This window comes from Gorilla gorilla, chromosome 19, assembly GCF_029281585.2.
Source record: "Gorilla gorilla gorilla isolate KB3781 chromosome 19, NHGRI_mGorGor1-v2.1_pri, whole genome shotgun sequence".
NCBI lineage: Eukaryota > Metazoa > Chordata > Mammalia > Primates > Hominidae > Gorilla > Gorilla gorilla.
The window spans coordinates 77,652,856-77,672,095 of NC_073243.2; the positions used below are offsets into that span (position 1 = coordinate 77,652,856).

At 41.1% G+C, this 19,240-nt stretch overlaps 1 protein-coding gene across 6 annotated transcripts in view; it reads left to right on the top strand.

Moving 5' to 3' along the window:
* The window catches only part of PDZD2 (PDZ domain containing 2), a 472,513-nt gene that overhangs the window by 406,376 nt on the left and 46,897 nt on the right, over positions 1-19,240 (top strand). For all 6 annotated transcript variants that reach the window (XM_019013353.4, XM_055367600.2, XM_055367601.2 and 3 more), the window contains 7 exons: positions 3,752-3,897; positions 7,829-7,948; positions 8,980-9,094; positions 12,863-12,936; positions 13,087-13,312; positions 14,433-14,550; positions 16,199-16,331. In XM_019013353.4, the coding sequence (XP_018868898.4) occupies positions 3,752-3,897; positions 7,829-7,948; positions 8,980-9,094; positions 12,863-12,936; positions 13,087-13,312; positions 14,433-14,550; positions 16,199-16,331 (932 nt within the window). The remainder of the gene's footprint in view (positions 1-3,751; positions 3,898-7,828; positions 7,949-8,979; positions 9,095-12,862; positions 12,937-13,086; positions 13,313-14,432; positions 14,551-16,198; positions 16,332-19,240) is intronic.

The following is a 19,240-nucleotide window of genomic DNA, read 5'->3' on the forward strand; positions in this document are numbered from 1 at the left end:
CTCCGCAGTTTTGGAAAGAAGAGGACAGATCTCTCCTTTGACAAGCATCAGGATAGATCAGCGAATAGAGTGGATAGTGGAAGATAAGTCTGGAAAAGTAATTTAGAGACACATTAAAGAGGCTTAAGGAATTGGGCTTTGATTCAGTGCTGTGAAATATGTTCATTCTAAAGATATTTACATGCAGATTTTTAATGTGATCAGCCTTAATTTGTCCTGTAAACTTGGATATTTAGTTCATGTTTTCTTAAAATGAATCACTCTGGTATCCACATATCAGCATATTATCTATAGATGCTACTGTATGTGGTTTCTCTTCTGTTGATGACAAGTGCCGCCCTGTCAGCTCAAAAGGAATTTTCTACTAATAAATCTTTTTCAGATGAGTAAGCACGCCAAGAGAGATTAATCTGGTCCTGAGTTAGTATTAAGTCATGAATTATTAAAGAGCTCCTGTAGAGGTTCCAACTCTTTCCACTAAGGTTTTGCCCAGACTGGCTCCAAAATGGCTAAAGCAACATCATCTCTCATTTCATGGAACATTTTTCTGATATTCTAACCTGGGTTTTCCTTACTTCATACCCCTTTTTTGTCAGCAGAGTTTCCTTTTAATTTTGGTACTTTCAGTTTATCTATGTTAATATCTTAGATTTGTGATCTTTCTTTTTTTTTTTTTCCAAGACGGAATCTTGCTCTGTTGCCCAGGCTGGAGTGCAGTGGCGTGATCTCAACTCACTGCAACCTCCCCTTCTGGATTCAAGCGATTCTCATGCTTCAGCCTCCTGTGTAGCTGGGACTACAGGCACATACCACCATGCCCAGCTGTCTTTTTTTCTTTGTATTTTTAGTAGAGATAGGGTTTCACCATGTTGGCCAGGATGGTCTCGATCTCATGACCTTGTGATCCACCTGCCTCAGCCTCCCAAAGTGCTAGGATTATAGGTGTGAGTCACCGCGCCCAGCCTGTGATCTTTTTAAGAACAAAATTTGTCTTGATTGCAAAGCAATTTCATATGTTTAAAAACCTGTATCACAAAATAAATATTTAACTTTAAAAAAAAACAAACCTTTAATGGCATTCATTGCCATATGACTGTATCAGCTTTCTTCCCACTTTCTATCACTTTTAATAACTCATCAGTACTTTTTAAAACAATAATCTTGTTTTATTCAGTGCAAAACTTTCAGAGTAATATTTAGGTAAATTGAAATTTTAGGTAATCAGATGAAACATTACCTAGTCTAGGTGATGAACTTGATATATGAAGAATCTGTATATACACACAAACACATATGTATATACATGTACACACGCAGATAGGTATTGTATATCATATAAACATTGTAATATGATTATAGCTATATTCATATGTAGTTGATACATCATTTAAGATTAATGTCCCTTAAATTATTTTAAAATAACATAATATAGACTAGGTATTGATAAAGTCTTTAAAATTGTTACTATAGAAGTTTTGTTTTTGTTTTTGTTTTTTTGAGACAGTCTCTCACTGTGTAACCCAAGCTGAAGTGCAGTGGTGCGATCTCAGGTCACTGCAACCTCAGCCTCCTGGGTTCAAGCAATTCTCTGGCCTCAGCCACCTGAGTAGCTGGGACTACAGGTGCGCCCCACCACACCTAGCTAATTTTTTTATTTTAATAGAGATAGGGTTTCACCATGTTGCCCAGTGCAGTCTCAAACTCCTGAGCTCAGGCGATCCGCCCACCTCGGCCTCTCAAAGTGCTGGGATTACAGGCATGAGCCACCGCACCCAGCCTAAATTGTTACTATAGAAGTATCTTTAAAAGAACACAAAATTTTAAACCATGAAGTTTTTAAAAAGATGTACCATACTACATTAAAATTTTGAACTGTTTTTTCAAAATATACATTAAGACAGTGAAAAGGCAAAGCGTAGACACGGAGAAGATATTTACAATCCATAGATCCCATAAAAGACCCTTATTCAAATTACATTAAAAATTTGAAAAAATGGGCCAGGCGCAGTGGCTCATGCCTGTAATCCCAGCATTTTGGGAGGCCAAGGCAGGTAGACCACCTGAAGTTAGGAGTTCAAGACCAGCCTGGCCAACATGGTGAAACCCCATCTCTACTAAAAATACAAAAATTAGCTGGGCGTGGTGGCGTGCACCTGTAATCCCAGCTACTCGGGAAACTGAGGCAGGAGAATCACTTGAACCTGGGAGGTGGAGGTTGCAGTGAGCAAATTGCGCCACTGCACTCCAGCCTGGGCAACAGAGTGAGACTCCATCTCAAAAAAATAAAAAGAAAACACCAATAAATAAATAAATAAAAATGCCTATAAATCAATAAGAAAGACATCCTATTTTAAAATGGGCAAAAGACTTGTTCAGGCACTTTACAACTTTACGAAAGGAATACAGCCAATGAATGTATGAAAAGAATCTTGATCTCGTTAGTCATCAGTGAAATGCAATTTAAAAAAAACAAATGAATACCGTCATATTTTCCAGAATAGCCAAAATTAAAGACTGACACTGCCCAGTGTGACAAAGATGTGGAGATTCTAGAACTTCCCTATGCTGGTGAAACAGCATGGGTAAAGCTGGACAGATGCTCATAGTGTAGCCCAGAGACTCCACTCCTAGGTGATATCTAATGACATGTGAGAGAATATTTAGTAATGGGATATTCTAGATCAAGGTTCAGCAAGCTATAGTCCACAGCTTTGTTTGTAGGGCTCACAAGCTAGAAATGCTTTCTACATTTTTAGTGGGTTGTTAAGAAAAAGAAGAAAAAGAATATGCAACAAAGGCCATTTGTGGCCCACAAAACCTAAAAACGTGGCAAAAAGCTTGCCAACTCTTTACCAAAAAAAGTGAACATACCAAATCTTTGCTGACCCTTGTTCTAGATCTAAAACTGGAGACACAAGCCAAATGTCCACCAACAATAGAATGGATAAGTAAATTGTGGTATGTTTAGACAACAGAATGTGTTTAGACAACGGAATACCCTACAGAATGGGGATGAACAGGCTATTGGCATGCAATACCGTCGTTGAATCTCATAAACAAATGCTAAGAACAGGAGCCAGACAAAAAGTATGTGTTGTGTGTATTCATTGATGTAAAATTAAAAAGCAGATGAAAGTAATCTGTAATGTTAAAAGCTGGGATAATGGTTACCCTTGGGTGAAGGATGGTTAGTAGCACAAACGGTGTTTTTGAGGTTCTGGTTAATATTCTGCTTCTTGATCTAGGTTTTGGTTATGGGTATATGAAATTTCATTGAACTGTATATTTATGATTTGTGCACATTTCTATAAGTTGTTATACTTTAATTAAAAGTTTGTTTTAAAAGTCGTGCCTATACTTGGAAAAAAGCATCTGCACCAACAATGAAACTATACCAATCACAAAATGATATTCCTCCATCATCAGGAAATCATCTAATAGCCTTCTCACTATTCCCTTATCCACCAGAGCTACATCTTATTGGGAACACACATTTACATTGCCCCTCATCTAATCTGGTCATTTCAAAAACTGGCAGTTTTTTCGTAGCCTGACACTAATGGCTTCAGCACGTAACTAGCTTATGCGGAGATTGCTATTAGGATGTGCTAGGCTCTGTGCTTTGAGTGTATTGGACGCTAGGCTTCTCAAAACCATGAAGGTGGGTGTAAATACAATGAGTTTATGCCTCTGGATGTGCTTACGATTCTTTTTGTCCCATATCAAACTATGTTTTCTCTGTTTTCTCAAGGGGGTGTACACCGCCTTGAGTCAGTTGAAGAATATAACGAGCTGATGGTGCGGAATGGGGACCCCCGGATCCGGATGTTGGAGGTCTCCCGAGATGGCCGGAAACACTCCCTCCCGCAGCTGCTGGACTCTTCCAGTGCCTCACAGGTCCGACCAGGGCTGTGGATCTTTTCAAAGACCATAAGGGCTTACATGTTAAGAAGAACTGCCCATCCATACAGGCCAGGAGTGTCTGGGGCTAGAGAAGTGGGATAGAGAGAGACAGCAGACAAAGTGAGGTCTACCCAGAGAGGCTACAAAGAAGTCAGCCTAATACTTGAAAATAGTGGGGGGAAAATCCCTTATTGGATCTCAAAATCTTCATCTCCTTCCTACTGTGTGTTTTGGAAACTAGAGGTGCTTTCAACTGCCAGGAGACGATGGCGTCTCATAGTCTGTGGTGAACCAGCATTGCTTGATTAATAGGAGCAGCCTGTGTCAGTGTAACAACTGTGTGGGTGGGTGTGGGCACATGTATGAGAGAGGGAGTGTGCGTGTGTGCCTGTACATGCATCCATGGCTCACCTGGAGTCCTACCTGTTACACAGTAATGACTCAAGCAGCCAAGGTCATGGGGGGCTGTAGAGGGGGGCTGCACTAGCTGCTCAAGTTAATGTTACAGAACCTGCTCCCGTCTGAGATCTGGACTCCACAGCCCTGCATGAGGGCCGCTCCTCCATCTCAGCATCCTCAACCTGGTAGAAACTGGGCAGGTGGTCTCCTAACCAAGGCTAAGGCAGGCTCAGTCCCTGAGAAACCTGTGGGGTATTCTTTGAGTCCTGGCACCACTAACCAAGGGGCTCAAGAGGAACCATTAGCAGCTTGTCCCCAGCCCTATGATGAAGCAGAGATAGAGGACGGGTGTGGCAGCAACGACATCCACACGTGCTTGGAAAGCTATAGAGGGTAGAGTTCTAAAGGACCTGGGTCAGGGCATCTGAGGCAGGCCCTTACTTTTGGTGTGTTATGACCCATTTACAGATGGAGCAACTGAATCTCAAAGGGGTTAAGTATTTTGCCCAAGGTGATATGCCAGAACCTCTGTAAAGCTTTAAAGGTGCTCGAATCAGTCAATTATGTGTCAGGATAAAGTATTTCTGTTGCTTCCGATGCCCTTTATCTGACCAGGAGAATAACAAGTGCCCATGTTTCAGGGACAGTTGCTCATCAGCCCATTTTGGGTTGAATTCACCCAAAGGCAACTTGAGGGGCATTGGGGCATTGAGCAAAAGCAGAGAAAAAACTGGCATGGGACCAGTCAAACTTGTCCAGGCCCAGGACTGCGACCTGCTCAGAATGGTCCTGTTGGACCCACAGAGTCAGGGGAGATCAGAACATTGGAAGATGGCCTGTCAGTCGTTCTATTTTTTATTTTTTGAGACTGAGTCTCACTCTGTTGCCCAGGCTGGAGTTCAGTGGTGCGACCTTGGCTCACTGCAACCTCCGCTTCCCGGGATCAAGCAGTTCTGCCTCAGCCTCCCAAGTACCTGGGATTACAGGTGTGTGCCACCACACCCAGCTCATTTTTGTATTTTTAGTAGAAACGGGGTTTCATCATGTTGGCCAGGCTGGTCTCAAACTCCTGACCTCAAGTGATCCACCTGCCTCGGCCTCCCAAAGTGCTGGGATTACAGGCGTGAGCCACCGTGCCTGGACTTGTCAGGCTGTGTGAAAGATGAGAGAGGGTTTACTGCCATCATGGCCACAGATCGAGCGTTGAGGTAATTTCTTAACTGACCTGCTGAGGAAACCCGACAGCATTTGTAGCCCAGAAACATCCATTTCTAACCACACTTCAGGGATCGGGAAGCCCAGGCCAGGGTAGAAAGTTTGAAAGGAGAGTTTTTCCCTCTCTTTTCAAGAAAACTGTCCTTTCTCTTGTCTCCTCTTTTTATTTTCTGCCCTTTTTCTCCCAGGATTCATCTTTCTTTTTTCTTTGTCTCTCTCCCTCCACTATAAAGTATTATCTAGAACCAGCCTCATGCCTGTAATCCCAGCACTTTGGGAGGCCAAGGTGGGAGAATTGCCTGAGCCCAAGTTCAAGACCAGCCTGGGCAACATGGCAAGACCTTATCTTTACGAAAAAAATTTTTTAATTAGCTGGGTATGGTCGTGCATACCTGTGTTCCCAGTTACTTGGGAGGCTGAGGCGGGAGGATTGCTTGAGCCCAGGAGGTCAAGACTGCAGTGAGCTGTGATCACGCCACTGCATTCCAGCCTAGGTGATAGAGTGAGAGACCCTGTCTTAAATAAACAAATAAAATAAGTAAATAAGTATTATCTAGATTCGATCTCTCCAGTAAAACTTTCAGCAATGATGGAGATGTTTTTTATTTGTATTGTCCAATATGGTAGCCGTATATGTCTACTGAGCACATGAAAAGTGGCTAGTGGGGGGTGTATTTTTAATTTTAATTAATTTTAATTTAAATATAGATACCTACAGGTGGCAAGTGGCTACCATGTTAGACAGCACAGGTCTAGAAAGTCCAAGGAGATCCTGGAAACTCTCTGAGAGATTGGTGAAGCCTACAGGCCTTTGGTTCCTTCTGGTTCCCAAGAGAGAGATGGAGTGAAGTACTGCTGAAGATTGGTGACCAGAGAAAAAGTTCCCTTAGGAGTTCACACACAAACCTCTGTATTCAACGACTGAAAAACCCAGGCTATGTTTGGCCATCACTGCAATGGTTTCATTAAAAGGGCGGTAACCTTGCCAAGCCCACATCATTTTTTTTAATGATTGAAAGTCTGGGAGGCCAACATTGTTGGCAGATATTTTGTAAAACTTCAAAAAAGAAATATAATTGTTCTAAGCTGCCAAAAATACAAAAATATCACTGGGGACATCTAATTTTTGTGTTTGAATGTAGTATACACAGAGATTCAGGATAAAACTGTTTTGCGATGTCTCTTTTCTCATATTAAACATAAAGTGATTTTTTTGGCTTAGGTAGAATATCTGCATCAGTGAAGAAGTTTATTATTCTAAGAAGAATAGCAAGGAGCAAGATTATAGAAGTGCTTTGGTGATAGAGTCACTTGATCTCTTTATGTTCTAAGGAGCGCAGCCTGCTTACACGCGTGTATATTATGGGTGATGGACACAAAAAAGGGGTGAGATTGGAGCTGCTGCGTGTCAGGAAGGGAAAGTGTGGCTCATTATGGGAAAATACTTTATTTTCCAAATGTGAGAGATGAGAACTGAAGCTGCTGCCGTCTCTCAGCGGGATGTTTTATGTGGAATAACAGTTGTCTGGGTTTGTGGTTTGGGTTTTATAAGAAACAAGGGCTTGCTGAGTTTTTGATCAAGTGAATTAAGCTTAAAATGGCAAGATACTTTCTAACCATGATGGTGAACTTGGGATGGAGGCAGGGGTGACTACCAAGGGAAAGCCCGACCACAGGTGGTCATCCTGTATCACTAAGGCCTCTTGTTTCTGCTTCCTGACTCCATTCCAGATGTAGAATCTGTGGAATGAGGTCAAGGAAAGAGCAACACAAGGTGCTTAAGATCCCCAAGCAGTTCTTTATGTGGGGGAAGAAGTCATGGCCATCTATTGTAGTAGGGGCTATTCTTCCAATAGTTTTTTTGAGATGGGAGTCTCACTCTGTTGCCCAGGCTGGAGTGCAGTGGCACAGCCTCTGCTCACTGCAACCTCCACCTCCCAGGTTCAAGCGATTGTCCTGCCTCAGCCTCCTGAGTAGCTGGGACTGCAGGCATCCACCACCACACCCAGCTAATTTTTGTATTTTTATTAGAGCCGGGGTTTCACCATGTTGGCTAGGCTGGTCTCAAACTCCTGACCTCAGGTGACCCGCCTGCCTTGGCCTCCCAAAGTGCTGGGATTACAGGCGTGAGCCACGGTGCCCAGCACCTGCGATAGTATTTATAGGAAACTTTTTTAAGTCACTGAACCAGAGAGAAATGTCTAGTACTGAAGACATCTAAGATTTTCAAAGTCTGAGTGTATTTTTCTGCCAGATACCACAATAGAACAAATGAGAGTAATCTCTGACCTTGCCGTGTGCTGACTTTTAGGAATACCATGTTGTGAAGAAGTCTACCCGCTCCTTAAGCACGACTCAGGTGGAATCTCCTTGGAGGCTCATTCGGCCATCCGTCATCTCCATCATTGGGTTGTACAAAGAAAAAGGCAAGGTGAGCTCTTTTCTGCAGACTGTTCTGCCTTCTGGGTGAATCTTAGCACGCATTTTTTGTTTTATTTTATTTGTTTTTGTGTTTTTGTTTTTAGAAACAGGTTCTTGCTCTGTTGCCCAGGCCGGAGTGCAGTGGTGCAATCATGGCTCACTGCAGTCTTAAACTCCTGGGCTCAAGCAGTGCTCCCACCTCGACTTCCCAAAGCACTGAGATTATAGGCATGAGCCATTGCACCCAGCCACACATGTTCTTTAAATGGTTACTTTTTATTTGTCTTTACATGAAATGAAAAGTAACAGGTATAAACAAGGACCGCTAAAGTGGCCTCTGTATGGATTCAAGTGGATTCCCTGGCATTCTGTGCTATAGGTCTCAGTGTGAGATGGCCATGCCCTCTTTGCTCCTACGATGTAAGGAGTCCCAGCACTTGGCTGCTAAGGCCAGAACCAAGGGTGCAATGAATGACCCTCAACTTTTATCTCCAGTGAAAGAAAAGCAGAGCCTGCAGCTTCAGGGAGTACCCTTGGTTATCCTTTTGAATGAATTTCATGGCGTTGCCATTATCATAAAGGAAATGATATGAATAACTTGACATTACACAAAAATCAAAATATTCATTTTGATATTGTACAAAATGGAAAGACTAAAACAAAAGAAAACAAATGTGGCACCTGCATATAGTGGGAAATGACTCTTAAGAGCTATTTAGTGGATCCATATGAAATTGCCATTTGTGGAGGTCAAAGATTGTCAAATATTGGCAATTTGGTATGTTTCTGCCTAAAACTTTTTCCCTTAATGTAATGCGTGGCTAGTGCAACATAAATAGATCTGAGGAGGGGAATAAGGAAGAGAACATAAACTTGAGTTTGCAGCTAGTTGCTTAGTTTAACTCCAGGCCTGGTTAGGGAGGGCACTTCAGTTAAATACTACAATGGGACAGATGCCTTCAGTTAAATACTACAATGGGAAAGATGCCCTCAGTTAAATACTACACTGTCAACCTGGACTCTCATCTGCTTCGGATCTAGGGTCTTGGCTTTAGTATTGCTGGAGGTCGAGACTGCATTCGTGGACAGATGGGGATTTTTGTCAAGACCATCTTCCCAAATGGATCAGCTGCAGAGGACGGAAGACTTAAAGAAGGTAGGGGAAAGCCTCTTGTATCCTCAGTGACAGTGACTTTGATACCATGAGAATCTGCCTCTTCACAAGATGTGAGTGAATGCCACAGTACCTAGTAGACCTGGGTGGAATCTGCCTGGCATAGTCAGTGTAACCTGAGCTTCACTTTCCCTAGTTGTAAACTTGGAATATTAACACCTGCCTTGAAGAGTGGTTGTCAGGATTACACGAGATGATATGTGGAAAGTGGCTTAATATTTCTGTTGGGGTCTTTAGTGTCTATCTTGTCAACTTGGTCTGATCTTGTTCCTTTCCTTGAAAATTTTGAGAGTTTGGGGTCCATTCTTACCTTAGGGCTGGTGTGGAAGCAGAGTGCCTGGTCATTAGTGGATATTTAATATCTTGCTACAGAAATCAACTACCACATAGTCTGGTTCCTAAATGAACATCTTTTTTTTTTTTTTTTTTAATGAGACAGGGTCTCAATCTATCACCCAGGCTGGAGTGCAGTGGCATGATCATGGCTCACTGCAGCCTCAACCCCCTGGGCTCAGGTGATCCTCCCACCTCAGCTTCGCGAGTAGCTGGGACTATAGGTGCACACCGTCATGGCTGGCTAATTTTTGTATACTTTTGTAGAGACGAGGTTCCACCATGTTGCCCAGGCTGGTCTCAAACACCTGGGTTCAAGTGATCCACCCACCTTAACCTCACAAAGTGCTAGGATTACAGGCATGAGCCACTGTGTCTGGCCCTAAATGAACATCTTTTAATTCTCAATAGCACCTGCCATTTTGCCATATGCGAATATACTAGACAAGTGCTTCTGAATGCAAATTAAAGTAATATTGAGGTGCCAAGTTCTACCTTGCAAATAATTTTTTTAATGTTTAAATATATCATTTTATAGTGCTTTAAACACTTAAAAAGCAATTCCACATATTCAATTATTTCACTAACTGCCTTGCAAACCTGTCAAATTGGCATTTTGGAGTGACCATCTTAGAAACAGAAAAGTAACACTCAGAAATGTTAAGTGACTAGAAACTTGTCCCATCCTTAGTAAAGAGCAGAAGTGAAATTTAAACCCAGCTTTGTGATTCCAAGTTCAATTCACTTTCCCACCTTACTTGAGAAAATAAAATATAAATAGGCCAAAGTTTCCTTTCTGTACAGACACAATAGCTGCTTTTGATAGAATATCTAGAATAGATATACATATCTTTATATTTTCTGTGAAATATTTATCTGGATTAAGATTATATACTTTTTATAAAGAAGAATTGCCCAGAAGTTCTGAACACACACACAGGTATATACATATATATATTTATTTTATTGTACTTTAAGAGGCAGGGTCTTGCTCTGTCATCCAGGCTGGAGTGCGGTGGTGTGATCATAGTTCACTGCAGCCTCAAACTCCTGGGCACAAGGGATCCTCCTGCCTAAGCTTCCCAAGTAGCCAGGACCACAGGTGTGCACCACCGTGCCCAGCTAAATTTTTTTTTAAGAGATGGAGTCTCACTATGTTACCCAGGCTGATCTCGAACTCCTGGCCTCAAGTGAATGTCCCACCTCTGCCTCCCAAAGTGCTAGGATTACAGGCCTAAGCTACAGCACCTAGCCTGCACATATTTTAAATAGCATTCACCAGAGCATGAATCCCGATTTTTTCCTCTCACTTATTAATACACTTCCTTCATGAAATAATTAAAGTAGAATATTTTTAGTTATCTTCAAAAATGCTGTGACTGTTCAGTTCAATTGACCTAAACTTCAGGTGCTTTTGTGTTATATGGGTTCTTTTTTTGGAACTGATAAGAATGAATTGGAATCTCCTATTTTTTAGGCAGAGCAACCATCGAACCCTGTATGCTAACAATAAGACATGACCAGGCTTAATTCTCCCACGGCAGAATATTTATTTCTGTCTCTTAGAGGAAGGGTTAACTCCCAGGTGGTGTTTGTGTTGAGTTTTAGAACAATATAAAATTCTAGCAGAGCATTTTTATAATGGATGTGCCATGTGTTCACTTAATTGAAACTCATCCTGCAAGGCTGGTAAAATGGAGCAAAACGGGGAAAAAAAAATCAATAGTTAAGAAAGGTTAATAGCACTTGATTCTCCCAAATACTGTTTTTTCATATGTGTTCATTTACAAGAAACGTAAGTCATTGGAATGGATTTCAACCTGTTGAGTGATACTTCTTTAAAAAACTTTGCATACATTTTAAGAGTGCGAGTAATCATTTTAATATTTGCTCCTTTTCCCCTACGGAAACAACCTAAAAACATCCACCTCCTCACCTAATTGAGTAATTGGTTATGCCAGATTTTTAAACAGAGATTACTTCACTTATTTTATAGCTTCTGTAATTTCATTAAGGGGAAGCCACATAACAAATGCATGGGGCACAGCTACATTTTTGTAACTCATCTACAGGATTCCTTGAATTGCGCACACAGTGTGCTCCTGGGATTGGCTGTCTGTGAGAGGTGACAATGTGTGTTCTTATGCTGCTTTGCACTTTCTTATAGGCGTACAGAGTCCCTCTTCTCTACAGCAATGCTGTGCAAAGTTCATCTGTTCTTCTCTCTGGGGCATCTTTGTAGTGTTTTTGATGAACTGTTATTCCAAAAAAGCAGGCCATGTCACAAGAGTGCAAACCAGAAACGAGCTCTGATAAGTCAACAGGATGTCCCAGTTCTTTTATATTCCTAGCAGACGCCATCAACAGCTTGAAAAATGACCTGACTGTGCTGCCTTAGAGTTAAAAATAATAGGAGAGCTGGGGCAGGGGGCCATGTGCGAGCATATTCCTGCACATGCCTGGCAAATTAACATGACCCTGCAGTCATCTCTGAGATAGAAGCTTATAGTAAACTTGCCAGCTTACTGACAGAGAACCTGGAACTGCATCAGTAAGATTATTTTTGGGCCGGGAGCAGTAGCTCACACCTGTAATCCCCGCACTTTGGGAAGCCGAGGCGGGCAGATCACTCAAGGCCAGGAGTTCAAGACCAGCCTGGCCAACATGGTGAAACCCTGTCTCTACTAAAGATACAAAAAAAAAAAAATTAGCCATATATGGTGGCGTGCACCTGTATTCCCAGCTATTCAGGAGGCTGAGGCATGAGAATAGTTTGAACCTGGGAGGCAGAGGTTGTAGTGAGCTGAGGTCACGCCACCGCACTCTAGCCTGGGTGACTGAGCCAGAGCAATACTCTGTTTCAAAAAAAATTTTTTTTTTAGTAAAAAAAAGACTATTTCTGGGCTGCCGTTGCTCAGTAATATTTTAGCAAGTTTTTGTTATCATTAAAGCCATTTTCCATACACCATGCTGATTCTCTGTGCTTGGGGAACTTGTCTTTCTACAAATATAGGAGTGACTTCTCAAATGTTATATGTGTTCATGCCTCATTGCCAGTGGGTTTAAGTTTTTAAACAATGACTATGAGGAACGCCTTTGAACTAGATTTCTGCAGTTTGATTTCGAAACATAGGACATCTGTTGTCAAACTTGGCAATGGCTAAAAAAATAAGATTTTCATGCTTCCCATAGTTATTTTAATTGAAGATTGAAATACAGAATTACTGCAAAAGAATATGTGTTGTCATTAATTGTCCCATTTTGTGACATTCCTGGGAGCTAAGCTAAACAATAAAAGTTATTTTATATGGTAGTAAATCAGGGACCATATGGTATCCCATAATAAGTCTGACTGAGCAGTTAAATTCCAGGAAATTAAAGGTTAATGTGAATGTAATTCTCACATTTGATCACTAGGGGATGAAATCCTAGATGTAAATGGAATACCAATAAAGGGCTTGACGTTTCAAGAAGCCATTCATACCTTTAAGGTAACAACATTCTTATTGATCTCCTTTATCCTATTTTCCTTCCTTTATTTCCTTCTGGCTTGGGTTTGGTGAGATTTTTTTTTTTTTTTAACCCTTTGATATAAGGACATTCCAAATGTTTCAGCCCACCTTTCCTCACTGTTTTCTCAGCAAATCCGGAGTGGATTATTTGTCTTAACGGTACGCACAAAGTTGGTGAGCCCCAGCCTCACACCCTGCTCGACACCCACACACATGAGCAGATCCGCCTCCCCGAACTTCAATACCAGCGGGGGAGCCTCGGCGGGAGGTTCCGATGAAGGCAGTTCTTCATCCCTGGGTCGGAAGACCCCTGGGCCCAAGGACAGGATCGTCATGGAAGTAACACTCAACAAAGGTGATAGCAGCTATTCCTTACCTTTGTCTCATTTCTTGAATAACATTTTGGAATCTGTTGTTAGCTTAATTCTTCCCTGTTGTTCTATGAATTATTCCTTTGGTACAATCTTCTATCAACAACAGGTGGTCTCTACATGGGACAGTGAGGTCAGGTAGAGAGATGTTAGTCACTTTAGTCAAAGTGAAGGGAAGTTACCAGTAGCATGGAGCTCTCTAAGCTCTCTCACTGTGTGTCAGAGGCTTGTGTTTAAAAAAAAAAAAAAAAAAAAAAGTCACTGGCCAGGCACAGTGGCTCATGTCTGTAATCCTAGCACTTTGGGAAGCCGAGGCAGGTAGATCACCTGAGGTCAGGAGTTTGAGACCAGCCTCCCCAACATGGCGAAACCCTGTTTCTACTAAAAATAAAAAAAAATTAGCTGGGCGTGGTGGCAAGCGCTTGTAATCCCAGCTACTCGGGAGGCTGAGGCAAGAGAATTGCTCGAACCCGGGAGGCAGAGGTTGCAGTGACCCGAGATCGTGCCACTGCACTCTAGCCTGGGCAACAAGAGCAAAACTCCGTCTCAAAAAAAAAAAAATCACCGATGAGCTTAAGTCTAGGGCTAATATAAAATTTGAAAGAACAAAAGATTATAGTTAAGTGTACAGTTAACACTAGTAACTAGAATTCATGCATGATCACCAAATCTTACTGCTTTTCATCCCTGTTTCTTTTTCCTCCCCATCTACTCTAGAAAAATGATGGAAGATTAAACAACCAAGAGAGTATTTGTTAAAAAGAAAAGCAAAAGAAAGCTTGAGTTTGTGTACCTAGAATAAAAACGTTACTTATAGCCTGCCTGTTTCTAAAAACAGATATGAGGAGGTTAGTTAGACTAAGCAGAGAGTTGACCGTTGGATAATTCAGTCCGTAACTAGCTCCCAGGTTAGCCATGGGCTCATTCTATTAACAGCAGTGGCAGTGTTGACAAGGAAAAGCTGGATTTACATTCTGAGTCTGGACCAGAAATAAATGGTTATTGGTCTGAATAGATATTAATTCTGTTTCAAATCAGTTACACATTTTTTCTAGTGATTGTGTAATTATTGTTTTTATTTTCTTTGAATGGTGCCTCTCACAGAGCCAAGAGTTGGATTAGGCATTGGTGCCTGCTGCTTGGCTCTGGAAAACAGTCCTCCTGGCATCTACATTCACAGCCTTGCTCCAGGATCAGTGGCCAAGATGGAGAGCAACCTGAGGTTTGTTGTTTGCCTGATAGTGTAAGGTTCTGGAGTGTTCATAAATATGAAATATACATGTGTGATATTTGTTTTATTACTTTCCTTTGAGGGATGTTGAAGCTCTGAATTCTTTCCAAGAACGTAGCCAAGACTACAATTAATAGCATCTCCAAAAATGTAAATGTTAATATAAATGAAATTTGGTTGAATTTGAGAACTCTAGATCTTGGCTTCCCTACTTATTTTGTTCTATTTGGTCTCAGAAGTCCAGTTTCAGAAACTTGACAAGATACAACTCTATACAGATATCTATGATTAGCTCAATATTTTCTTTCATTTTATATTCACATATGTAAAATTCATATGAAATACTGGAACTGCTGAAATGGTTCAGAATCACTTGATGCCAAACAGTCCTGAAATTGTGCCCTTGAATAGGAGGCATTTCTTATTAAGTATTCTCTCAAACTTTTCCTGTCATTTTCATTCCTTGTTGAATGGCCATGTCTAGGTGTCTACTTTCTGAAGTCACTGAGTGTCTGATTTCTTAATCCAGATAGTTGAGTTGTAACATGGGTGTTCTGTTTACACAAGAAATATCTAGGTGTTCTATTATATAGAAATTGCAGTGAGTCAGTGCCCACCTAAACGTCACAAGAATGTACGTGTATTGCACAAAGCACCCTGTGCTAACAGTTTCATCTTTCCGCCCTGTAAACTTCCAAGTCCTTTAGTGGTTAAGGGATTGTCAAAATGGCATTCATTGAGGTTGCCATTTTGGGGCCCTGTTAATAGCTTATATTGTGTTTTTAGTTAATCATTAGAGTAAATTTCCATATGAAAAAAAATTTAGCAAATCATCCAAAGTACATTAAAGAAAATATACTTTTAGAACCCAAGGAAAAAAATCCTTTAATGACATCCCAAGATGATGTTTCTTTCTTGAATGATTCCATATGTCTGGAGCCTGCCAAATGAACATTCTTCAAATCCCATATAAAGAGTCTTTGTTCTCTCCTACTGACTTCTCTCCCTGTAATTTCCAGTCAAAATGGGCAACTTGTCCCCAATTTCTCATTTGTTCAAATTTGAAACGTTTTTACAAATTCTTGGGTAACCTTTGAGCCTCAGCTATTTCCTCCTTAAGTTATATTATAATAATCATTTCAGGATGGTAGGAAGAGAGAACTGCTGGTGGTTGAGGGGTTCTGTCATGTGATGGTTGACAGTCAGACGGACCCAAGTTAGTTCAACAGTGTGTGACATCTGGGTGACCCCTCTGAACCTGTGTTCCTATCTGCACAATGGGAATAATTTTACTTACTCAAAGCTTTGTTATACAGCATGCTTTGTATAGTGCCTGGCATATAGTATATGCTCAAAATATGGTAGATTTCATCATTGTCCTTATTATCAATTTTATTTGACTTTGCTATTTCTGAAAATGCCAATAAATATGCATAATGACCTTTGCCCACTTAAAATCGAATGTGTTTTTATGAATGTGTTGCATTTTTACATGTATGCCAACGGGAAAAGATATCATGTGCTTCTTTAAAGTATTCAGAAAAGATTTCATATTATAAACCTCTCCTAGCAAGAAGGCTATTTTAGCTTTAAGAAGCTGGCTGCTAACACAGAGTGTGGATTCTGTTGCCCTCCCTAGCCGCGGGGATCAAATCCTGGAAGTGAACTCTGTCAACGTCCGCCATGCTGCTTTAAGCAAAGTCCACGCCATCTTGAGCAAATGTCCTCCAGGACCCGTTCGCCTTGTCATCGGCCGGCACCCTAATCCAAAGGTGAGGTGGTCCACCCTCTTCTGAACGTGGGAAGATGATAACACCTTCCTAGGATATCGTATACCCTTTGGTGAGATGGTTTTCCCAGCTGGGGATAGGCAGGCAACCTACGGGTGGTTCATGTGGGAAATGAATCTCTAACCTGGACTTTGTCTTCACAGTCTTAGAAAATCTTACTAGAACATTTTGACAATGTTATCTGGTAAATTTGAAACTTCTCTGGTGGGAGGTAAGAATGCTGTGTTCTGAGTACTGGCTTTTTGAGCTCTGGTGAGATACTTAACCTCTTTGGGTTTTTGCAACAACAGAATCTGCAAGCCTTGGACTGGACGATCTCTATGACCCTGTCAGTTTCAAGATAAGAAGGCTTTTCTTACCACATCTTTTGTTTGGCCATATGTTGGGAATTCTCTCATCTTTAAGTTTAATGTTGAATAATTAATTTATTTTTAAAACAGTTTCAGTGAATTTTAAACTTTGTTCAATTAAGAAATGAGGTCCAGGCTTGATGACTCACACTGGTAATCCTAGCACTTTAGGAGGCCGAAGCAGGAGGATCACTTGAGCTCAGAAGTTTGAAACCAGCCTGGGCAACATAGTGAGACTTCATCTTTATTTTTTTAAAATAAGAAATAAAAAGAAATGAGAAAGTGTCAAGATAAGTATAAAAATAAATTGTTCATAATAGTTGGAAAGAAAACTATTTAGAATTTAACTTAAACTTGGGTAATATACTTAATTAATTTAAACTGTTTCTGTGTTTCCATAGAATTTCTAGAGTAGAAAGTTTTTCAGTTTACCTAAAAATTTTTTTTTTAAATAGAGATGGTCTTGCTGTGTTGCCCAGGCTGTTCTCAAACTCCTGGGCTCAAGCAATCAATCCACTTCAGGCTTGGATTAAAGGTGTGAGCCACCATGCCCCACGTTAGATACTTTTAAAGGACAAATAAATGTCTTCAGATTTGTGGAGGAATGTTTGCTTCTTAATGTTCATTTAACTGTTGAGTCAGAAAAATACCTGTTTATCTTATCAAATGATTATCTTGAAATTTAAATAAATGAAAATAAGATGAAATCTGGCTTTGCAGACCAAATGCTTGTTTGCAAATGTTAGTTTGTAGATTTTGCTTCCATCAAAGTTGGGGAAAAAATAAAGCCCAGCATTTCAAATAAACTATAATGGAAAAGTTATTTGTTAAGTTTATGCAAAATTATGAAGGATACTATTTTTCTGATAGATCAAGTCCTCAAGACTAAATTTTTTTTTTTTTTTTTGAGACAGGGTCTCCCTCTGTCACCCAGGCTGGAGTGCAATGGCACAATCATGGTTCACTGCAACCTCGACTTCCCGGGTTCCAGCGATCCTCCCACCTCAGCCTCCAGAGTAGCTGGGACCATGGGTGCGTGCCAATACACCTGGCTAATTTTTACATTTTTGGTAGAGATGGGGTTTCACCATGTTGCCCAGGCTGGTCTTGAACTCCTGAGCTCAAGGCATCCACACACCTTGGCCTCCCAAAGTGCTGGAATTATAGGCACGAGCCACCGTGCCCAGCCAAGACTAAATTTTTAAATTCATGCCAGGATCCTTTTCATTAACTACTCACACAATTGTTCTGTAATCTACCTAAGCAGCATAAATATGTATTGAAATTCTCCTGACCATGACATTTAACGTGCATTCACATTTTCCAGTACTGGTTTTGCTTGTTCCTCTAACGACACATTCTGAAAGTGGGAGTTCTTTCTTTGGTTTATCTAATACAGATGGCCCCACGGGAGACCAGAGGAACCACATGGGGCCTTGAGCCAACGGACATAGTATATCACTGCAGCTCCTTACATTTTGTCATTGTAAAGATACCCATATAGTCTTCTGTTGAGAATGAAATATTATTATTATTATTATTATTATTATTATTATTATTATTATTATTTGAGACGGAGTCTAGCTCTATAGCCCAGGCTGGGGTGCAATTTCGTGATCTCGGCTCACTGCAACCTCTGCCTCCTGGGTTCAAGTGATTCTCCCACCTCAGCCTTATGAGTAGGTGGGATTACAGGCGTGCGCCACCATGCCCAGCTAATTTTTGCATTTTTAGTAGAGACGGGGTTTCACCATGTTGGCCAGGCTGGTCTCAAACTCCTGACCTCAAGTGATCCTCCCACTAGATGATGGGATTATAGATGTGAGCCACCACGCCCGGTCTGAGAATGAATTATTAAATGACTCTTTCTTACTTACAAGTTTTACTTGGAAGGAAAGAGAGAAGATCCTTCAAGTCTAATGTTAGCTGCTTAGCCTGGGTACCACCAGCCCATGTGAACCTGGTATTGAACAGGAGGCAGAGGCACCAAGGAGGCCCTGGGGGTGAATTGGGATGGGTGTGGAGATTGTGAAGCAGGCAGGCAGGCTGCCAGGCATCAACAGACGGACTATCCTTCCCTGTCTCCCTCCAGCCAGGGCGATTCAGATCATCTATTCTCATCCCATATCAAATTCATTACCTAAACATTTATCGAGCTTCTACTGGGTGCCAGGCAGTGCCAACATACCAGGGATACACAATTAATTAGAATGTGTCTCAAGAAACTTGCAGCCTACTCTGAACCTGAAGTTCACGGGACCTTTACCAGGACATTACGAACTACACAAATGTGGGAATATATTTGCAATTGTGGACAGAATCAATAGCTTCTATCAAATTCTCAGTCATTCATGACCCCAAGAATGTTAAGCATTTTGTTAGAGTGTGAGGATGTTACTGTTGTTAGACTGATGAAAGACAAGACCCAATTTAAAGAGTGGCTCCTCCTCTGTCTAAGCCAACCTTGACCTGAGCAGAGTACTTCTGTAATTAAGGCCTAAGAGCCCACTAATTTTTTTTCTCAGCATCAGCATCACACTC